General features: G+C 35.3%; 1 protein-coding gene and 1 long non-coding RNA gene across 2 annotated transcripts; both read left to right on the top strand.

Moving 5' to 3' along the window:
• The first annotated feature begins 7,521 nt into the window (after positions 1–7,521).
• LOC140037634 (uncharacterized) lies at positions 7,522–11,160 on the top strand. Its single transcript, XR_011841574.1, has 2 exons — positions 7,522–9,496; positions 10,666–11,160. It is a non-coding gene; the product is annotated as an uncharacterized lncRNA (long non-coding RNA).
• A 4,805-nt stretch (positions 11,161–15,965) lies between these two features.
• LOC113734615 (major allergen Pru ar 1-like) lies at positions 15,966–16,900 on the top strand. Its single transcript, XM_027261218.2, has 2 exons — positions 15,966–16,255; positions 16,399–16,900. Exons 1-2 carry the CDS (start codon positions 16,075–16,077, stop codon positions 16,695–16,697), a joined length of 480 nt encoding a protein of 159 aa, XP_027117019.1. The 5' UTR covers positions 15,966–16,074; the 3' UTR covers positions 16,698–16,900.
• The last annotated feature ends 6,517 nt before the right edge of the window (positions 16,901–23,417 follow it).

The following is a 23,417-nucleotide window of genomic DNA, read 5'->3' on the forward strand; positions in this document are numbered from 1 at the left end:
TCTACTTCAAGACCAATTTTTGTCTATCTATCCTGGCTTGTGCTTTGTTCCATTCCCTTCCCTTCTCCTTCTTTGATTTCGCCTACATCTCCCTTTCTCTTTGCAAAAGTGACTAGGCTCATGTCTCTCTTTTTCCCCCCTATTCTAAGTGTAGTGGGTTTGATTATTTTGCATCTATTTTATTTGATTTGGGTTGATTATGGGTGATAGAACTTGGCGATGTCAAATATCAAAAGTTTGATAGATGGATATTGGGCTTTAGACAATGATTTGCTGAAAAAAATGGCTGCAATGAGACAAAGAGGCAAGGGGATTTGAGTGTGGGGTTGATTGTTGATAAATTGTTGTTTTGGACAAAATTTGAGGTTGAGTTTTATTAAATTTGATAGCAAGTGGCGAGTTTTGTTCAGGTTGCGGGAAATAAATTAGATTGTGGTTTCTTGGGCACCCACAGTTGTTGGAATTGGTTTTGATTCAAATTAGGGTGGTTACTTGATTTTCCTAATAGTGTTGCTTAAAAGCACACGATCATCAAAATTCCTTATTTTTATCTTTTGTTTTTTCTTGTAGAAAAGATTTCACGACTTTCGTGATAGTCTAATTTGGAAGAAGGCAATCAAGGGATGCAATCAACATTTAGCAAAAGCTCTTGTTCTTTCCTTTGTAATTTTTAGGGTAAAAAGGGTAGTTTAGGGTATTTGAAGGAAATGATAGTCTATTGGGTCTATTTTCAAGCATAAATAGTGAACGTAAGGGAGGTTGGTGTAATTTCTGAAACCTAAGGGAAATTGTCTGAAATTGTTCGAGACCTCAGAGGAGGTTTTCGAAATTATCCCTAAGAAATCAAATGCGAAACTTGATTAGTACACGCACACACGACACCGCAGCACGCCGCGCGTGTGTTGAGGATTGGTGTCCGTAACCAACGACAAGCAGGTTTTCAATTTTTTTTTCCTTTCCTGGATTCTCCAGAGATGGTGTCAGCTTCTATTATTGATGAGCAGGAGGAAATCCACAATATACAGTACACATCACCCATATTCTTTTTAATTGAACAATGTATGAAATTATGGTGATTCGAAATTAAATTATATGTTTATTGGGCACTGAATCCAAAATAAGAGTTGGAAATGTATTGTGACAACAATTGTTAACATAGGCCACAAATGATCAAAACAAATATTTAAGGTTTAATATGACATTATGGGTTCAGAATATAGTTACTTGTTATGAAACAACTAAAAGTATGGATATCCATTTGTATTTTCAAGAGGATCAATTCATAATTCATTGCTCCCAAGAGGATTAATTCATAATACATTGCTACATTATGTAAAGGAATTGCATTGGATGAACGGTTTCAATCCATAAAAGCTATTTATGTATTGGATGAACCGTTTCATATGGCTATTCATGTTCTTGTAGTAATGAGTGTTTAATAGAATTGATGTACCTTTAATTTTGTAGTACCTATATATACAGGTACTTTGGCACCTCTTGGGTATACTTTTTGATTAGTTGGAATAATAAGAAAATTATTCTTCATTTCTGTACTTCTTTCTCTAATATTTCAATTCCTATTATAGTAGTTCATTTTTTTTAGTTTTACAACACGTTATTAGCATGAGTCTCTACTTTTGAACAAAAAGGTGAAAACGGAGCCTCTACCTTAAAAAAAAGTGAAACACGAGATTCTGCCAAAATTTTGCCCGTATTTTTCCGGCAACTTCTGTCCACTTATTGAGAAATGGATGCCAAATATTTGGGATTAAATAATGGTGATGATGATATTTGTCTCATTGATAGTGCTACTACGCACACTATATTGAAAAATAAAAAAAAAATTTCTTGTATGAAAATGGGAGAGACAAATGTTAATACCATAACTGGTAGTGCAAAATTGATTGAACGCTCCGGAATAGCCTCTCTATTTCTTCATGAAGGGACTAAAATTGTCGTAAATAATGCACTACTGTCTCCCAAGTCTCGGAGAAATTTATTGAGTTTTAAAGATATCTGCGAAAATGAATACTATATAGGGATAATGACTGAGACAAATGGAGAATTTTTATTAATCACAAGTATCATTTCTGGGCAGAAATGCGTAGTAGAAAAATTACCTTCTTTTTCTTCTAGCTTATATTATGCACAAATTAGTGCAATTGAAATTTATCACCTAGTAGACCAGAAGTCTACTCATCCCAATAATTTTATGATTTGGCATGATCGTCTCGAAAATACTGAATCTATAATGATGAGACGAATAATCAAGAATTTACATGGTCACTCATTGAAAAATTAAAAGATATTAAAAGCAAATGAATTCTCCTGTGTTGCTTGTTCCCACGGAAAATTAATTATTAGACCATCACCAGTTAAAGTTGGGACTGAATTCCCTACATTTCTAGAACGAATTCATAGTGATATATGTGGACTCGTAGATCCACCATGTGGACCATTTCGATATTTTATGGTGCTAATTGATGCATCAACTAGATGGTCACATGTATTTTTATTATCTACTCGCAACTTGATATTTGCGAGATTGCTTGCTCAAATAATTAAATTGCGAGCACAATTTTCAGACTATCTAATAAAGAAAATTCATTTAGATAATGCTGGTAAATATTCGTCACATGCTTTTGACAATTATTGCATATCTATTGGAATAACTATTGAACATCTTGTAACTTATGTTCACACACAAAATGGTCTAGCCGAATCATTTATTAAATGGTTACAATTAATTGCTAGACCATTGTTGATGAGGTCTAAACTTCCTTCATCTGCTTGGGAATATGCTATATTATATACAGCAATACTTGTGAGAATTAGACCGACAAGTTATCATACTTATTTTCCTCTATAATTAACTTTTGGTTATAAGTCAAATATTTCTCATTTACGAATATTTGGTTGTTCGGTTTATGTTCGAATTGCACGGCCCCAATGTCGTAAATTGGGTCCACAAAGAAGATTGGGGATATATGTCGGATATAAAATCACCTTTAATTATTAAGTATATGGAACCATTGACAGGTGATTTATTTACTGCAAGATTTGCAGATTGTCATTCTAATGAATCACATTTTTCGACATTAGGGGGAGATAAAAATCAATCGAAAAAGAAAATCACTTGAAAAATATCATTCAATTTTCTCGATTCTCGTACCAAAGAATGTAAACTAGAAGTTCAAAGGATTATACATTTGCAAAAAATTACAAATCAACTACTGGACGTATTTAATGACTCCAGAAGAGTTATTAAATCACATATTTTTATTGAAAATACTCCGATTAAAATTAATGTCCTTGAAGGACAAATTACAAGTGTTAATGAGTGTAAAGTGCGCCTGAAGCGTGGGAGACCTCTTGGTTCTAAAGATAAAAATTCTCGAAAGAAAAGAGAAATTGATGAATCAACAATTAGTGACAAAATTCAACCTCCTGAAGAAGTCGCTCCTAAAGAGCCAATTCTTGAAGATAATGAAATTATAGAAAATTCAATAAATTTTGTCGCTTCAGGAAAAAGTTGGAACAAAAAAAAATTATTAATAGTATTTTTGCATATAATGTAGCACTTGTTATTATGGTAGGTAATGAAGATCGTGAGCATAGATCGGTTGATGAATGTCGACGTAGAAATGATTGGCCAAAATGGAAAGATGCGATTCAATCTGAATTGGACTTACTAGCTACAAGAAAAGTTTTTGGGCCTGTAGTCCAAACACCTGAAGGTGTAAAGTCAGTAGGATATAAATGGGCATTTGTGAGAAAAAGAAATGAGAAAAATGAAATCGTGAGGTATAAAGCAAGACTTGCAACCCAAGGATTTTCACAAAGGCCTGGATTTGATTATGATTACACGTATTCACCTGTAGTGGATGCTATCACATTTAGATATCTTGTGAGTTTTGCAGGACATGAAAAATCAGATATGCATCTAATGGACGTCGTTACTGTATATTTATATGAAAATTTTGAAAATGATATTTAAACGAGAATCCCTGAAGGATTCAACATGCCTGAAGCATGCAAATCAAATTTTAAAGATATTTATACTATTAAATTACAAAGGTATTTGTATGGGTTCAAACAATCTGGACGTATGTGGTACCGCCTCAATGAATGTTTAACTAAAGAAGGCTATACCAATAATCTAATACATCCATGTGTCTTTATCAAGAAAAATGGACTAATTTTATGATAATTGTTGTCTATGTTGATAATCTTAATCTGATTGGAACTCTTGAAGAGATTCAAAATAGTGTTGAATATTTGAAGAAGAAGTTTGAAATCAAAGATTTTGGAAAAACAAAATTCTACATTGATTTACAAATTGAGTGATAGGTTGCAATTTTATCATTTATTTTATTATTAATTTTCCCTATTACTTAACCCAATGTGAATTAATTATTAGATTCTACTCACTTTTAGTATTTTACATATATTTCAGGGAGTAGAACGAAAATACCATAATAAGTGCCGATTTGACAGTTATCAGGAAAGAGTTCAAGTAGCAGGCATCCAGGGCATTTTTGGAACAAGGAGATACAAGTCCTTTTTGGTAATTCGCAGAGCGCAGCATTAAAAGGAGGAACGAAGGGCTGAAGTAGGGAGTCTTCTTCCCCCTGGGAGGAACCGCCGCACAGCAGAGGGCTGTCTGGTCCTCTTAGTTTTTCCGTTTCTTTAGTTTTAGCTTAGGATTTTGACTTTTCTTCTCGTAGGAATTTTGGGTAGCCTTGAGCTTAGCAACTTTTGTTGACCCTTTTTTGGCCTTTTAGCTAGTTTGTTCTTACGCATGGAAGATGGCTGAATAGCTGAGGCTTGTTCTTTGTTTTTCTTTGACTTTTCCTTTTGGTTTGCTTCCTGCGGACGCCCAGACCGAAGGAAAACTATGAAGTCCCTTTTGTAGCTTTCTCTCTTTATTAAATAGACGAATTGAATTCCCTCAACTTGCGAATTGATGGCCGCAGCTTTTGCTTCAATTTCTTGTGGGTTTAGTTCATTAATTATGAACTAATTCTACAATTCTAGTCAAGGGGACAACTGACGATTTGGTTCGACAATTACTGTGAGATCGAATCTGTTTTAATTATTTTCTTCATTTATTGGTATTTATATGTTCCTTGATTTTAATTGCTATGGCCTTGTGTATGATTGATTAGTGCGCAATAATTAATTATTCATATAGGCTATTTTTGCTAAATAGGGGTAATTGAATCCGTAATTGTTCGTTATCTCTACCTCAGTAGCAACTGGCGTAATTGGGTTTATGTCAGGGGAGCATATGATCTAGCTTAAACAAACCCTCGTAGCGTGTTTGTTGGTTAGGATTGGGCCTTTCTAATTATTAATGCAATCTAGAAATTAAATCTTACGGTCGTACCTAGGGTTGTTTTTGGGTTAGAGAAATAGCTAACGGTCGTACCTTAGCTATCGATAAATTAAGGAAGGGTTGGTTGTTTATCGCATGCAGGACAACTATAACCAATCTATTAATAAATGTTGGGATTATTTTTGCATCAATAATCAGTGCATGAACCATTTCTGAAGTATACCCTTGGCTAGAGTTTCTCTTAGTTATTTCTTTTAATTAATTATTTTCTGCAGTTAATTTATTTAGTTAGCATTTAATCCAAAACCCCCCATACTTTGGACTCTAAAAGAAACAATTACTCCCAGTCCCTGTGGATTCGACCCTGCTCACCGCTATCTACAGAATTAACTTTAGTTTGAGCAGGTTTTATTATTGTACAGGCTTCGACAACCTGTCAATTTTTGGCGCCGTTGCCGGGGACTGGTGCCAGATTAAATTGTTTCTTTTTGAGTTTATCTTGTTTTCATTTTTTTAATTTATTTTTCTCTTATTTTTTTTATTTTTTATTATTATTTTTTTTATTTTTTTCTTATGGCTGCTAACATTCCATATTTTGATGATAGACTGGATTTTGTTCCTGAATGGGGTTATGAGACTCATGTTTTTCCTAATGATCAATGGGCTGTTGCAAATTGTGGAACTTATTTTGACTCAGGTTATTTAACTGACACATGCCCCGCATTTCAAGATAATTTAAGTTCTCCACTTGATACTTTTGGAGATTTTCCACCCCAATATCAAACGTGGTATGACCCTTATTCAAACGGGTATGATCAAGGATGGTGGGATAATTCCAATTTTGATTATGCGACCGGGCCAATGGATTTTCAACAGCAAGAGTCTCAGCAATCATCCTCCGTGTCAGGTATGTCTCTTGAAGAAATGATAGGTTTACTAATTGCTAATTCAAATCGATTTCATCAGGAGACACAAGCGAGCCTAAATCGATTTCATCAGAAGACACAAGCGAGCTGTCGCGACCTGGCGGATCAACTGCGTCAATTGACAGCCAGGATAGAGCGATTAGAGGCTCACCTTGAAGAATTGCCCTCACAAACCAATATCAATCTTGAGGAAGATGAGAGTGCAATTGTCCGGGCAAATGACATGGAACTGCAAGAGTTTCAAGAAAACGGATTTAAAGATGCAGTTTAAAAGGAAGCTGAAGTGCAAGAAATGAGACTCCAAGATCAACTCGTTCAAGTGAATGAATCCAGTGAACAATCTCCAAATGCGGTGACATCTTCTCCACTCCTTAATCAATATTTTCCTGGCTCCTATTCTTCAACTCCTGTTACTGAAATTGATTTTATTATACCAGAAAATTTAAAATTTCATGACAGGAATAAGTTAAGAGTGGAGATGGCAAAATATCTTGAACCAATGAATGCGTGTGATGGAGGAGTGAGTGGAGAATGCAGATCATTGTTGACTTGTTTAGCGCCATTTACTAGTCCATGGAAGCCCGTAACTCGTGTGCCCAAGAATTACTCCATCTATGAGGGTTACCAGGATCACGTTGAAGATGAAGCATTGAAGCGAGCCACAAGATTTTATCCTCCATGAGCAAAACATGATAATGTCTAGCCAAAGACATTAAAGAAAGACGCTCATTGGGAGGCAACCCAATTTCTTTTAGTTGTTTGTTTGATTTTATTTGTTAGTTTAAATCTGTCTTCCTTGAATTTGACTGATTTTGGGTGTTAATTTTCGTTTTTGCTGATTTGTAGGTGACCTTCAGTCATGACGCGCCCGCGTGGTGACGTGCAGGAAGCTCACGATCAGAAACTTCTGGGAGCTCTCTTACCCTCATGACGTGCCCGCGTCAAGTCACCTGGAGAGTTCCAGATTCCGTGCCTTCATGGTGTGCCCACGTCACGTTCACGGGAGAGATAAGTATTTAAAAAAAAAATTCAAAAACGATTGTTGATTGTTGGTTATCTCTGCTTTTGAATCTCGAAAATAAAATTTGCTAATGAAAATAAATTTCAAAAAAATAAAAAAAAATTTTTTAAAAAAAAAAATTTAAATTTTTGTTTCACGGTAGCTTAGATTTTCAAATCCTAAAAAAAAAAAAAAACACAGAAACTCTTTCTTATCAACGTAGCTTTAGTGTCAAATATTTAAAAAAAAAAAAAAGTCTCAAATGAAAAAAAAAAAGGGCTTTTCTTTTTCTTTCTTTTCTTTCTTTCTTCTTCTTTCTCTTTTCTGTCTTCCTTCTCCCCTGTTTCTTCTTCCTCTCTGTTGACCGAAGCCCTCTGTCCGCCGCCGCTGCTGAAGCGCCCTCAGCCGTCGCGCAGCAGCTCCTCACTCGAAGACGCCGCGGCCACAGCACCTCTGCACGCGGCCTCCACCTCTCCATCGCGCGCCGTCAAGAGCTCCGCCGACCCACGACGCGCGAGGCACCAGCTCGCGCGCCTCCCCCACCTAGCAACTGCTGGCCGACCAGCCCCACCACCAGCCCGCGCCGCACCTGCTGGCCGACCTATCAACTCCTAAGCTCGCGAACCTCCTCAGCTCAGCTCCACCAGCGAGCTGCTCCTCGCTCACTCCATCGCGTGAAGACCAGGCGAGCACGGCCCGCAGCCTCTCACCGCCACTGCGCACCTCTGACCAGCTCGCAGCACCTCTCTCTGCCCTCCGTGCGCTGCCCGCGCGTGGCACCAGCGCCTCCACAGCTCGTCGACGAAGCCCAAGCTGACAGACCACGCCGCTCGTCCACTTCCACCACTCGCGACGCACAGATCAGCGCTGCCGTTGGTTGCCCAACCTCCCTGGTGCCAGGTTTTTCTTACTAATTTTGTGGTCTACGATTCCAATTTCTTGATGATGGGATTTTTGATGATTACGATTTCATTGAGTAAATTTGATTGGCTTGCATCTGTGTTACTGGAGCCCGTGGGTTGGGTTATGACCTGCAACTGATTTGCCTAGTCTAATATAATTGTCATTTGTTTGGGCTCTTGAAGTACTGTCTAGTGTTGTTTGTATTTCTTAGTGAATTGAGTTTGCCGTTTGATTTCATTCTTCCCTGTGCGTACACCAGTGGTACTGGTTGTGGTAGTTGCCTAACATTTATTCATTCTCATTGGTGTGGCTGTTGGGATTGAAAGCTCAGAACTTGTGACTAAGTTGTTATTGCCTAAATGCTGACCTGCTATTACTAGACTTGCTGATTTCTTGGGAGCATTTGTTGGGATTTTGGGTGGATATTAGCAAGTGGTATATTGCTTGATTTTTTTTACCTGTGCCTTGCTTGGAGTTTCTAGTGCATGTTTGGGGCTGCCTTGGGAGTTATTTGCCACAATTGATTGCCGTTTTGGTTTCTTCTGTTTCTGGTACTGCTTGTGCTGATGGATTTATCAGTGTTTTGGGCGGCTTATTTGAATTGCTTCTTCCCTGTGTGTTTGGTCAGCTGTTTGCTTGAAAACCCAAACCCTTGTGCTTATATTTGCTCCCAGTTGAGTTATGTGTTGGACTTTCCAATTGGTGACAACTTTTGGGCTTTAGGGGTGAGTTCATTTTGTCATTATTTGCTACCTTGTTGGGGTCATTTTTGGTTTCACCTGAGTCTATTGTCCTGCCTTCTGTTTTGAGTCCATTGGAGTGACGTGAGTTGAGTAATTTCTGCTTTTGTTTGTTGATTTGGAAGGCTACTGTGCCACTTTCATTGCTTATTGCTTAGTGATTATGTCTAATTAACAATGTGCATAGCATGGCGCAGAATTTGGCAGCATTCATGTAGCATGCCGGTCTTATACCTCAATTGGGTACCTCTATTTGGTTGGCTGCGTTCTTATTGTCCAATATCTATGCTGTTTTCAATGGAATTGCTGATCTTGGGTTAAGACTTTAGCTGGCCAACTGGAGCCATTTGTTGAGATTTTGGGTGAACTGCAATACTGCACTCGTTTGTTCAATTGGGAGGTTTCTTTTGGTATTCTGGTTGAGTTATTTCTAAAGTTGCCTGATGAATTGAGAGACATAGATGGCTATTGCTCTGCCCTGATATTGCTTGGTTGCCAGTGCGCATTCTCTATGCCAAGTGGCAAGGATGTCTCAGAACTCGGCTTCCCTCCACTGTTCCCTCCTATCCCTTAGCTGTTCAGCAGGGAAGTCTCGTTATCCTCTTCGCTTTAATTATTTTATTACCTCCATTGAGGACAATGTAGGATTTAGGTGTGGGGGGAGCAGTTATGGTGCTAGTGTCTTTCGTTCATTTTCTTTTTCTTCTTTTTAGTGATTGGCTCGTAAGTGCATGCCAAGGTTTGATGTTGGATTATTGCCTCTATTTCTACTTTTGCCAAGTTTTAATAATAAAAGGGTATCAAGTTAATGTGGTTGAATCCAAAAACATCTCTTTGGTGAATATCAATAATTGTTTTACTCTTATAATTTTTTGGTTAACTTTCCTAGGCATAGGGAATGATTATTGGCATTTTTAGTGAATTGGTCCGGTTATTAACCTTAGTTCTCCATGTTTGAAAATGAGGCTAGCTGATGCAAGTTTTCTTTTGGTTCTTGTGTTATATTGAGTTTTTGTGATTTTTAGCTCTGAATAAACTTGACTGTACTCCGCTATTAGTTACTACTGAGTAACCGGGGATCTGCACCTAAAAGTGTTGATTCTCGCGTCAAAAGATAGTAGTTCCTATGAGTACGTGGTCACGTGGCGATAGAAGCTGAGTAACCGGGCTCCTTCATCTGGCCAATGTTGGAATTCGCGTCAAAAGGCTCTAATGGCTAGCGACTAAGTCTTTTGTTACTATTGAAAAAAAACGAGAAAGAAGAAGAAGAAAAAAAAAAGAAAAAAAAGAGAAAAGTAGAAAAATGTGAAAGAAAAAGTGAATGCTGTGTTAGTGTATAATAAAAGTCAGCTTGCCGATTTATGGATTTAATGTTGAGATTTTGGTTAATAGTTGGACCATTTGCTGATAACTGTTATGCGTCATTCCTTTTTCTTAGATTGGTTAACATGAAATTAGAGGAATTTATGGTTTAGAAGCTAACCGGAGTGATGTTTCTTGGACTAGACCATTGATGCTTGATTATTATATTTTCTTGGTATCTTGGCAATATGGTAGATGGAGTAATAGCCATTGGCAAGTGTTGGTGTTTATTTGCTGTTCTCATGCTTGAGGACAAGCATGGTTTAGGTGTGGGGGGAATTGATAGGTTGCAATTTTATCATTTATTTTATTATTAATTTTCCCTATTACTTAACCCAATGTGAATTAATTATTAGATTCTACTCACTTTTAGTATTTTACATATATTTCAGGGAGTAGAACGAAAATACCATAATAAGTGCCGATTTGACAGTTATCAGGAAAGAGTTCAAGTAGCAGGCATCCAGGGCATTTTTGGAACAAGGAGATACAAGTCCTTTTTGGTAATTCGCAGAGCGCAGCATTAAAAGGAGGAACGAAGGGCTGAAGTAGGGAGTCTTCTTCCCCCTGGGAGGAACCGCCGCACAGCAGAGGGCTGTCTGGTCCTCTTAGTTTTTCCGTTTCTTTAGTTTTAGCTTAGGATTTTGACTTTTCTTCTCGTAGGAATTTTGGGTAGCCTTGAGCTTAGCAACTTTTGTTGACCCTTTTTTGGCCTTTTAGCTAGTTTGTTCTTACGCATGGAAGATGGCTGAATAGCTGAGGCTTGTTCTTTGTTTTTCTTTGACTTTTCCTTTTGGTTTGCTTCCTGCGGACGCCCAGACCGAAGGAAAACTATGAAGTCCCTTTTGTAGCTTTCTCTCTTTATTAAATAGACGAATTGAATTCCCTCAACTTGCGAATTGATGGCCGCAGCTTTTGCTTCAATTTCTTGTGGGTTTAGTTCATTAATTATGAACTAATTCTACAATTCTAGTCAAGGGGACAACTGACGATTTGGTTCGACAATTACTGTGAGATCGAATCTGTTTTAATTATTTTCTTCATTTATTGGTATTTATATGTTCCTTGATTTTAATTGCTATGGCCTTGTGTATGATTGATTAGTGCGCAATAATTAATTATTCATATAGGCTATTTTTGCTAAATAGGGGTAATTGAATCCGTAATTGTTCGTTATCTCTACCTCAGTAGCAACTGGCGTAATTGGGTTTATGTCAGGGGAGCATATGATCTAGCTTAAACAAACCCTCGTAGCGTGTTTGTTGGTTAGGATTGGGCCTTTCTAATTATTAATGCAATCTAGAAATTAAATCTTACGGTCGTACCTAGGGTTGTTTTTGGGTTAGAGAAATAGCTAACGGTCGTACCTTAGCTATCGATAAATTAAGGAAGGGTTGGTTGTTTATCGCGTGCAGGACAACTATAACCAATCTATTAATAAATGTTGGGATTATTTTTGCATCAATGATCAGTGCATGAACCATTTCTGAAGTATACCCTTGGCTAGAGTTTCTCTTAGTTATTTCTTTTAATTAATTATTTTCTGCAGTTAATTTATTTAGTTAGCATTTAATCCAAAACCCCCCATACTTTGGACTCTAAAAGAAACAATTACTCCCAGTCCCTGTGGATTCGACCCTGCTCACCGCTATCTACAGAATTAATTTTAGTTTGAGCAGGTTTTATTATTGTACAGGCTTCGACAACCTGTCATTGAGCATTTGAAAAGTGAAATTTTTGTCCACCAAACTGCTTATACCCGGAAGGTATTAAAGTAGTTTTATATGGATAAGGCATATACATTAAGTACCCCAATGGTCAGATCATTAGATCCTAATAAGGACCCTTTTAGACCGCGAGAGGAAGTTGAAGAGATACTTGGTCCTAAAGTACCATATCTCAGTGCAATTAGTGCACTAATGTATCTTGCTAATTGTACAAGACCTGATATATCATTTGCAATAAATTTATTAGCAAGATTTAGTTCTCGCTCACAAGACGACATTGGAATAGTATTAAACATATTTTTTGTTATCTCCAAGGATCAATTGATCTTGGCTTATTTTATTCAAATAAATCTAAACTTGAATTGTTTGGTTATGTTGATGCTGGATATTTATTTGGCCCACATAAAGTAAGATCTCAGACTGGTTATCTATTTACATATGGAGGTACAACCATTTCTTGGCGATCTACAAAGCAATCATTAGCTGCCATTTCATCGAATCATGCTGAAATAATAGCAATTCATGAAATTAGTTGAGAATGTGTTTGGTTAAAATCAATGACCCACTATATCCGGAAAAGTTGTGGGTTATCCTCCGAAAAAGAAAATCCTTCAACTATATTATATAAAGATAATGCAGCTTGTATAACTCAATTGAAAGGATGATATATTAAAAGAGATAGAACGAAATATATTTCACCAAAATTCTTTTTTACTCATGATTTACAAAAGAATGGTGAAATTGATGTGCAACAAATCTGATCAGATAATAATTTGACAGATTTATTTACCAATGCATTGCCAACTGCAATATTTAAGAAATTGGTGAAGAATATTGGAATGCGACGACTATAAGATCTCAAATGATATTTGCATCCGGGGGAACAATCAATACACAAGAATAGTGTACTCTTTTTCCTTCATTAAGGTTTTTATCCCGTTGGATTTTTTCCTAGTAAGGTTTTAATGAGACACATTCTTTGTGTAATGGACATCCAATGGGGAGTGTTATGAAACAACTAAAAATGTGGATGCCCATTTGTATTCTCAAGAAGATCAATTCATAATTCATTGCTTCCAAAAGGATTAATTCATAATTCATTGCTACATTATATAAAGGAATTACATTGGATGAACGGTTTCAATCCATAAGAGCTATTCATGTATTGGATGAACCATTTCATATGGTTATTTATGTTCTTGTAGTAATGAGTGTTTAATAGAATTGATGTACCTTTAATTTTGTAGTACCTATATATAGAGGTACCTTGGCACCTCTTGGATGTACTTTTTGATTAGTTGGAATAATAAAAAAATCATTCTCCATTTCTGTACTTTTTTTTCTAATATTTTAATTCCTATTATAGTAGTTCATTTTTTTTTTAGTTTTACAACATTACTCAAAGAAGAGGGTTATTGGACTATATGTTTATTGACCTCTACTAGGGATGACAATGGGGGCGGGTGACGGCAATGGGGGCGGGTGACCGCGGGCACCCGTCCCGCGGGGGGCTAATGGGGAGAGGGATGGGGCCGGGGCGGGGGGTAGGGGAGTGTACCCCCGCCCCATCCCCCGTCCCGCTACCCGCTTTAAAAAAATAAATATATAAAATATATATAGGTATATAATTATATATATAATATATAATTTAATTGGTTACAAACTTATGATAATAATATTATTAGTTATATGTATTATATGATGTCTATTAGTATAAATAATATAATTGATATTATTAATTATACTAATAATTATATATGTGTACTCATACAAATTATTAATTGGTTATACTAAATTTACTAATACATTTATACTAAATCCCTAATTACACTTAATACAATAACATTATTTTCATAAAAAAAACACAACCACAATAATGAATTAGTGATTGTATTTGTACCAAAAGTGAAAATTTGATTACTTTAGTTATATTTTTTTCATCATGTTGGATTGTATTCAAATAATTTTTGTTTGATTGTTTTTATAAGTTTCAATTGTAAAATTGCAATGAATAATAATTTGATGATGTGTTGATATTTTAGTACTTGATTATTTGCTAAAATTTAATCATAATAAAATTATATAACAAATTTTTATTAGCTCAGCGGGAGCACCCGCCGGAGAAGCGGGGCAGGGTGGGGACGGGGCGAGGGAAGCGGGGGATGGGGGAGGGGTCCCCCGCCCCAACCCTCTTCCCCATCTCCCGCCCCGTTGCCATCCCTAACCTCTACTAACTTATTTAAGGTCATTTTATATCACTATCCAAAGAAGAATTAAGGTCATTTTATATCACTATCCAAAGAACAATTCTTGGGCGTTAACATTTTTCTTACATGCCAAGACTATTAATGAAAGTTGACCCAAATCTCTCTCTCTCTTTCTCTCAATTCTTAGGACTGATGCCAATTCTTACCATTTAGAAAGAAAAATTAGATTGTTTATATATATGATGAGTTCCCTCTAAGTCATGGTTAAGAAAAATTCTTAGTTAGACGCAGTTTTATGAAATGTGAATTTCCTTTTCTTTGTCTTTATTCGTTAGTATTATTGGGGTTATTGTATTATGATTGCAATGCACAGATACATGGATTTTTGACATTTTTTTCTCATTTTTTCTTTTTAATTGACTCTGACTATGTCTCAAACTCGAGACATCAAACCTGGAGAAGACTTTTGTCCAAAATGCTTGTAAAAATTCAGAAGAATAATGTTGGACCTTATTATTTAATAATGGTGCAATTATGAGAGTCATTCCTGGTTTAATTATCAACATCATGTCATTATTATTTTTTTGTTTCATAGAAAAATAAAGTATTCTCCGACTCGACATTATCATATTATTTTCAATTGGCAGCTTTAAGTGAGAAAGGCCGGTGAAAATTTTGGGCATTACTAGTTTATTTAGGCCTCACGCGCTCCGTGAAGGTGCCGACGTCATCTTCGTTTTAATGGAAAAATTTGAGCGCGCTTTGATCATAAGGAATTCACAATCATCGGGCCAACAAAGAAAGCACTAAATGGTTAAAACAAACCATGCAAATTTGCTCAGCACTTAAACAATAGACTCCTAAACCGACCATTTTACTGTCTTGCCAAAAAAGGGCATTAAAGTAAAAACAACCCATGCCTAACACAACTAACAAACTTCAGCACCTTCACTTCACTGCCACGTCATCAACAACATCTGTAAATTTCCAAGGAAGTCCACGCACTAAAGGTGCCATGGGGGACCTCAGGTTAGTGTTCTTAACATCAACTCCTGTCTTTATATTCTTAGGAAATATTGAAATTAAACATTATAACTAATCCTGATTTCCTTATGCTGTATTTGTACACAATTTGGCAACTTGATAAAAAGTTTGTTCCAATTTATTCCAATTTAATTTGTCAGCTAGTCGAATCTAATTTGAATAGTATTTAACTTTGAAATTTGATAAAAAGTTTGTTCAAACTTGGTTTACTAAATAAACAAGTTAAGTTTGAACAAAATTTCAAACTTATTAAAATAATTAAATACGTTTGAATACTAGGGTATTCAATTTAATTAGACTCGTTTGCACCCATAATTAAAGCATGCACTTTTTTATAAATTTAGGAATCAACATTATCTATTTGATAGCTAGCTAATGGCCCAAAAAGTTAATTGCCTTAAATTCTTTTAGCAGCCATAAAGTATAGTTGGAGGGATTCCCTTGAAATTGATTAGATTCTTCTATGTGACTGTGACGTATTACTAGTCCTACCCAAAAAAAAATGGTATTACTAGTCCTTTTTTCTTTTTGTGGCGTGCCACCGCCGTAGGGGGCGGGGAGGGCAGTCAGTGCGAGAATTCTAGATGGGGTAGAAGTAGCCAAAGTTCACCTTATTCAAAGTAAACAACCGACAATCTCAGTTGTCGACTTTCCTGTCGATTGCGTATATATTACTATCTTTTACCATGACTTTAGAGGATACCTAATTTTGCTTGCTATTAAATAATAATTCCTGGCACCACATAATTCTTTCAAGAACTACCAAAACCTTCTTGAAATCCCTCTTTTTCCTTTTAGTTCATTTCCAAGAAACAAATTGAACCATCATGGCCCCTGTCACTTCCAGTTATGAGGTCACCTCCTCAATCCCTCCTGCAAGGTTGTTCAAGGCCACCATCCTTGAAGAGAAGCATCTTCACAAGATCTTGCCACAGGGCGTTAAGAGTGTCGAAATCCTTGAAGGAGATGGTGGAGTTGGCACAATTAAGTTGACCACATTTGTTGAAGGTAAGATATCAATACAAAGTGATTATTTTCACACATTTGAAGTCCTCAAAATGTTCTTTTTTTTTTTTAACATTTTATTTGTGGGGGTAAGTATGTATGTAAGCCCTAATAACCTTTTTTTTTTTGTTGGGTTAAATATTTAGGTGGCGAGCTTAAGACTGCCAAACAGAGAGTTGATGGAATTGACAAAGAAAAATTTACATACAGTTATACTGTACTTGAAGCTGATGGATTTAACGATGTAATCGAGAAAATCTGTTGTGTCATCAAATTTGAACCCTCTGCTGATGGAGGTTCAATCTGCAAAACCACTAATACATACTACCCCAAAGGTGGTGCTCAGATCAGTGAGGAACACCTCAAGGGAGGAAAAGAGAAGGGTTTGGGAATGGTTAAGGCTGTTGAGGCTTACCTCCACGCAAATCCTACTGCCTACAACTAATTAAAATGAATGCTACTGAAGGACTCTTCGACATATTTTCTTCAAGATTGAAGTATAAACTGAGGGTGTCTGTTTCCTTTTTTGCTTGGTTTGCTTAAGCTGTTTGGTTAAGTTATTCGCAGCAAGAGAATAAAATAATTCACTTGCTGTTTTTAGATATGAATTCATGACTGTCAGTAGTCTATAAATACACTTATTGCTCACCGCTCTTTGCACCGCAAAATCTTTTCAAGATCCATCAAACCCTCCTGTTCTTGATCTTTCTCCATTTGTGAAAAAACAAATTAAAGCATCATGGCCCCGATCACTTGTAGTGCTGAGATGACCTCCCCAATGCCTCCTGCAAGGTTGTTCGAGGCCGCCATCCTTGATGACCACCTTCTTCCCAAGATCATGCCACAGGCTATTAAGAGTGTGGAAATCCTTGAAGGAGATGGTGGAGTTTGAACCATTAATTTGAGCACATTTGGTGAAGGTTAGATGTTATATTAAATGTAGAACCCCAAATTTAAGGATCGAATAATAATCAACGCATGTGGGGTTATAGAATTGAAGGGATAAAACAAATACTCAAAATATACGTGAAAGAAAAGAAAATAATAAATTCAACTTACAATATTATTAAATTTTCAAACAATGGAAAAAATCATACCACAATAAATTCAGCTGGTTCTAATAATAATCAAAGCATACAAGGTTACAGAATTAAAAGGATAAAACAAACGCTCAAAATATATGTGGGAGAGAAGAAAATAATCAATTCAACACACAATATTATTGAAATCTCAAACAATGAAAAAAGTCACACCATAATAGAAAACCTTGCTTATTCTTCTAGATTCTTTCTCTTGAGAGACCAACCTAAATAATGTCCTATTTATAATCTACCAAACTTGTTAAGAAAGAAACCACTTGCATAAGAAATTACGAAATAAATTAGAAATTCCTAAATCACACAACTACTAAAAACATAACTCAAATAAAACTAAAAAATAAATAAATATTTCTAGGCTTAGTTTAATTTGTCAACATTGCCTCCCTTAAACCAAATTATTCATTGAGATAGGTTCAACACCATCTCGAGCAATAATTTCTATGCAAATCTATGTTGTAGTACATTTGACATGAAACTCTAACTTGTTACCAGTTATTAATTTCATTTTTACACGTAACAATGGACGCACTATATATTTTGTAAAAAATTTCTCAGCAATTTCTTCTTGATCAAAGTACTCATTTATACAAACCCATTCGTCACCAGAATCACCATATTTACCACCAATGTAAGTGCCTAAAATTAAAAAATCATAGGTTGCTTTCTCGCTAAAGTTATCATCACCAAATAATTCAAAATAACCACTACTACAATTATCCAAAATTTTCATACTGTCAGTCAACTCTTTTGGAGTAAAATATTTTTCAACTCCGATGACATCCATATCTATCAAATCAAACATTCTCCCATCACTTTGAAGAGAGTCCGAACCAACAAATTTTTCAACAACAATTTCATGTTCTCTTCTTTTATCAAATCAAAATTTTCTTCTTCTTTTGTCAAATTACCATATTATTTTTTTCAACAAATTCATTACTTCTAATTTCTCCAAACAAGGTATGCAAATCAAAACTATCAATTGATTCAAAATTTTCGATATCACCCATATTATGAACAAATCTATCATTTTTAAAATCCACAAACCAATACCAACAACTAGACTTCAGTTTGAAAGCATAATTTCTCTCAATCATGTGCAAAACATAGTAAATATCCTTCCAAAATCTCTAAAGTATTTTAGTATGACCAATAAAGGTTCTATAAATACTTTCTGCCATTATTTTACGCATCACTTGAAAGAATAATTGTGCCTTTTTCTTAAAAACATGTTTTGACAACTTACTTGCATCAACCCAACAAAGAATATCATCCAAATTGCATTGCTTGACATATTTTTCCACTGTTAAAATCCAATTAAAATATGTATGTCTATTTGTGCTTATAGGAGTCAATATGAAAAATTTTTCACCGTCAATTAGATCTTTATAATATTCCATTATTTAACAATTTCTATACCTGAATAAATTTTTTTCCTCCATCCTGTCATGTTTTCTTGGCCTCCCTGGTTGACTAACCAAATTATTGTTGTATGTATACCCATGCTCGTCAAACCTCATTCGTGTACACTCGTAAGGAGTGGTTCTGAGCTTATTGTGAATGCTTAGTACCAAGAAGTAGAAGAGAGAATGCATAAGAGAGAATTAACTTGGCTAAAGAATTAGGAAACAATTGAGGGATTTTTTAAGAAATTAATTCTCCAACCGCCACTTTTGGATCTTTTCTATCTACAACTAGTTACCAAAACACTAGCACATAGTAAGAAATCGGGATAATTTCAGAAACCTCCCTTGAGGCTTTTAATAATCTCAAGAAGCTCCCCTCAATATTTTAAAATTACACGTACCTTCCCTATTGGAGCAAAAGTACTCTACTACCCCTAATAGGATACTCAAAAGACTTTTTTTATGGGAAAAAAGAACCTCAGAAATCCAAGCGAAAGCAAAAAAATCAATTTATTTTCTCTTTTAGCCTTTAACGCTTTTGCCTTCTACCTTTGCTCACTTTCCCATGCCAATCTTCCTATAACCACTTTCCCAATCCCCTTTCCCCAACTTTTCTCCTCTACTTCAAGACTAATTTTTGTCCATCAATCCTGGCTTGTGCTTTGTTCCATTCCCTTCCCTTCTCCTTCTTTGATTTCCCCTACATCGCCCTTTCTCTTTGCAAAAGTGACTAGGCTCATCTCTCTCTTTTTTCCCCTTATTCTAAGTGTAGTGGGTTTGATTATTTTGCATCTATTTTATTTGGTTTTGGTTGATTATGGGTGATAAAACTTGGTGATGTCAAATATCAAAAGTTTGATAGATGGATATTGGGCTTTAGACAATGATTTGCTAGAAAAAAATGGCTGCAATGAGAGGAAAAGGCAAGGGGATTTGAATGTGGGGTTGATTGTTGATGAATTGTTGTTTTGGACAAAATTTGAGGTTGAGTTTTGTCAAATTTGGTAGCAAGTGGCGAGATTTGTTCAGGTTTCGGGAAATAAATTGGATTGTGGTTTCTTGGGCACCCACAGTTGTTGGAATTGGTTTTGATTCAAATAAAGGTGGTTACTTGATTTTCCTAATAGTGTTGCTTAAGAGCACACGATCATCAAAATTCCTTATTTTTATCTTTTTTTTTTTGTAGAAAAGATTTCATGACTTTCGTGATAGTCTAATTTGGAAGAAGGCAATCAAGGGATGCAATCAACATTTAGCAAAAGCTCTTGTTCTTTTCTTTCTATTTTTTAGGGTAAAAAGGGTAGTTTAGGGTATTTGAAGGAAATGATAGTCTATTGGGTCTATTTTGAAGCATAAATAGTGAACGTAAGGGAGGTTGGTGTAATTTCTGAAACCTAAGGGGAATTGTCTAAATTGTCCGAGACCTCAGAGAAGGTTTTCGAAATTATCCCTAAGAAATCAAATGCGAAACTTGATTAGTACACACACACACGACACTGCACCACGGCACGCGTGTGTTGAGAACTGATGTCCGTAACCAACGACAAGCAGGTTTTCAATTTTTTTTTCCTTTCCTGGATTCTCCAGAGATGGTGTCAGCTTCTATTATTGATGAGCAGGAGGAAATCCACAATATACAGTACACATCACCCATATTCTTTTTAATTGAACAATGTATGAAATTATGGTGATTCGAAATTAAATTATATGTTTATTGGGCAACGAATCCAAAATAAGAATTGGAAATGTATTGTGGCAACAATTGTTAACTTAGGCTACAAATGATCAAAATAAATATTTAAGATTTAATATGACATTATGGGTTCAAAATATAGTTACTTGTTATGAAACAACTAAAAGTGTGGATGTCCATTTGTATTCTCAAGAGGATCAATTCATAATTCATTGCTCCCAAGAGGATTAATTCATAATTCATTGCTACATTATGTGAAGGAATTACATTAGATGAACGGTTTCAATCCATAAGAGCTATTCATGTATTGGATGAACCGTTTCACATGGCTATTCATGTTCTTGTAGTAATAAGTATTTAATAGAATTGATGTATGTTTAATTTTGTAGTACCTATATATAGAGGTACCTTGGCACCTCTTGGCTGTCCTTTTTGATTAATTTGAATAATAAGAAAATCATTCTCTATTTCTATACTTCTTTCTCTAATATTTCAATTCTTATTATAGTAGTTCATTATTTTTTTAGTTTTACAACACGTTATCAGCACGAGTCTCTATTTTTGAATAAAAAACTGAAAATGGAGCCTATACCTTAAAAAAAGCAAAAAATGTGATTCTGCTGAAATTCTGCATGTATTTTTCCGGCAACTTCTATCTACTTATTGAGAAATGGATGCCAAATATTTGGGATTAAATAATGGTGATGATGACATTTGTCTCATTGATTGTACTACTACGCACACTATATTGAAAAAAAAAATTCTTGTATGAAAATGGGAGAGACAAATGTTAATACCATAAGTGGTAGTGCAAAATTGATTGAAAGTTCTGGAAGAGCCACTCTATTTCTTCCTGAAAGGACTAAAATTGTCGTAAATAATGCACTACTATCTCTCAAGTCTTGAAGAAATTTATTCAGTTTTAAAGATATCTGCGAAAAATGGATATCATATCGGGACAATAAATGAGACAAATGGAGAATTTTTATTAATCACAAATATCATTTCTGAGCAGAAATACGTAGTAGAAAAATTACCTTCTTTTTCTTCTGGCTTATATTATGCACAAATTAGTGCAATTGAAATTTATCACCTAGGAGACCAGAATTCTACTCATCCCAATAATTTTATGATTTGGTATGATTGTCTCGAAAATCCTAGATATATAATGATGAGGCAAATAATTGAGAATTCACATGGTCACTCATTGAAAAATCAAAAGATATTAAAAGCAAATAAATTCTCTTGTGTTGCTTGTTCCCACGGAAAATTAATTATTAGACCATCACCAGTAAAAGTTGGGACTGAATCCTCTACATTTCTAGAACGAATTCATGATGATATATGTGGACTTGTAGATCCACCATGTGGACCATTTCGATATTTTATGGTGCTAATTAATGCATTAACTAGATGATCACATGTATGTTTATTATCTACTCGCAACTTGGCGTTTGCGAGATTGTTTGCTCAAATAATTAAATTGCGAGCACAATTTTCAAACTATCCAATAAAGAAAATTCATCTAGATAATGCTGGTGAATATTCGTCACATGCTTTTGACGATTATTGCATGTCCATTGGAATAACTGTTGAACATCCTGTAACTTATGTTCACATTCAAAATGGTTTAGCCGAATCATTTATTAAATGGCTATAATTAATTACTAGACCATTGTTGATGAGATCTAAACTTCCTTCATTTGCTTGGGAACATGCTATATTACATGTAGCAATACTTGTGAGAATTAGATCGACAAGTTATCATACTTATTTTCCCCTATAATTAACTTTTGTTTTTGAGTCCAATATTTCTCATTTACGAATATTTGGTTGTTCGATTTATGTTCTAATTATACCGTCCCAACATCGTAAATTAGACCCGCAAAGAAGATTGGGGATATATGTTGAGTATGAATCACCTTTAATTATTAAGTATATGGAACCATTGACAGGTGATTTATTTACTGCGAGATTTGCAGATTGTCATTTTGATGAATCACATTTTTCGACATTAGGGGGAGATAAAAATCAACCGAAAAAGAAAATCACTTGAAAAATATCTTTGAATTTCCTCGATTCTCATACCAAAGAATGTGAACTAGAAGTTCAAAAGATTATACATTTGCAAAAAATTACAAATCAATTACCGGACGCATTTAATGACTCCAGAAAAGTTACTAAATCACATATTCCTATTGCAAATGCTCCGATTAAATTAATGTCTTTGAAGGACAAATTACAAATGTTAACGAGTCTAAAGCGTACCTAAAGCGTGGAAGACCTCTTGGTTCCAAAGATAAAAATTCTCGAAAGAAAAGAGGAGTAGATGAATCAACAATTAGTGACAAAATTCAACTTCCTGAAGAGGTCGCTCCTAAAGAGCCAATTCTTGAAGAGAATGAAATTATAGAAAATTCATTAAATTTTGTCATTTCAGGAAAAAGTTAGAATCGAAAAGAAATAATTATTGATAGTATTTTTGCATATAATATACCACTTGATATTATGGTAGAGAATAAGGATCACGAGCCTAGATAGGTTGATGAATGTCGACGTAGAAATAATTGGGCAAAATGGAAAGATGTGATCCAATCTGAATTGAACTCACTGGTTAAAAGAAAAGTTTTTGGACCTGTAGTCCAAACACCTGAAGGTGTAAAGCCAGTAGGATATAAATGGATATTTGTGAAAAAAAAAATGAGAAAAATGAAATCGTGAGGTATAAAGCAAGACTTCTAGCCCAAGAATTTTCACAAAGGCTTGGATTTGATTATGATTACACGTATTCACCTGTAGTGGATGCTATCACATTTAGATATCTTGTGAGTTTTGCAGTACATGAAAAATCAGATATGCATCTAATGGACGTCGTTACTGCATATTTATATGAAAATCTTGATAATGATATTTATATGAGAATCCCCGAAGGATTCAACATGCCTGAAGCATACAAATCAAATCCTAAA

This window comes from Coffea arabica, chromosome 3c (assembly GCF_036785885.1).
Source record: "Coffea arabica cultivar ET-39 chromosome 3c, Coffea Arabica ET-39 HiFi, whole genome shotgun sequence".
In the NCBI taxonomy this organism is placed as follows: Eukaryota; Viridiplantae; Streptophyta; class Magnoliopsida; order Gentianales; family Rubiaceae; genus Coffea; species Coffea arabica.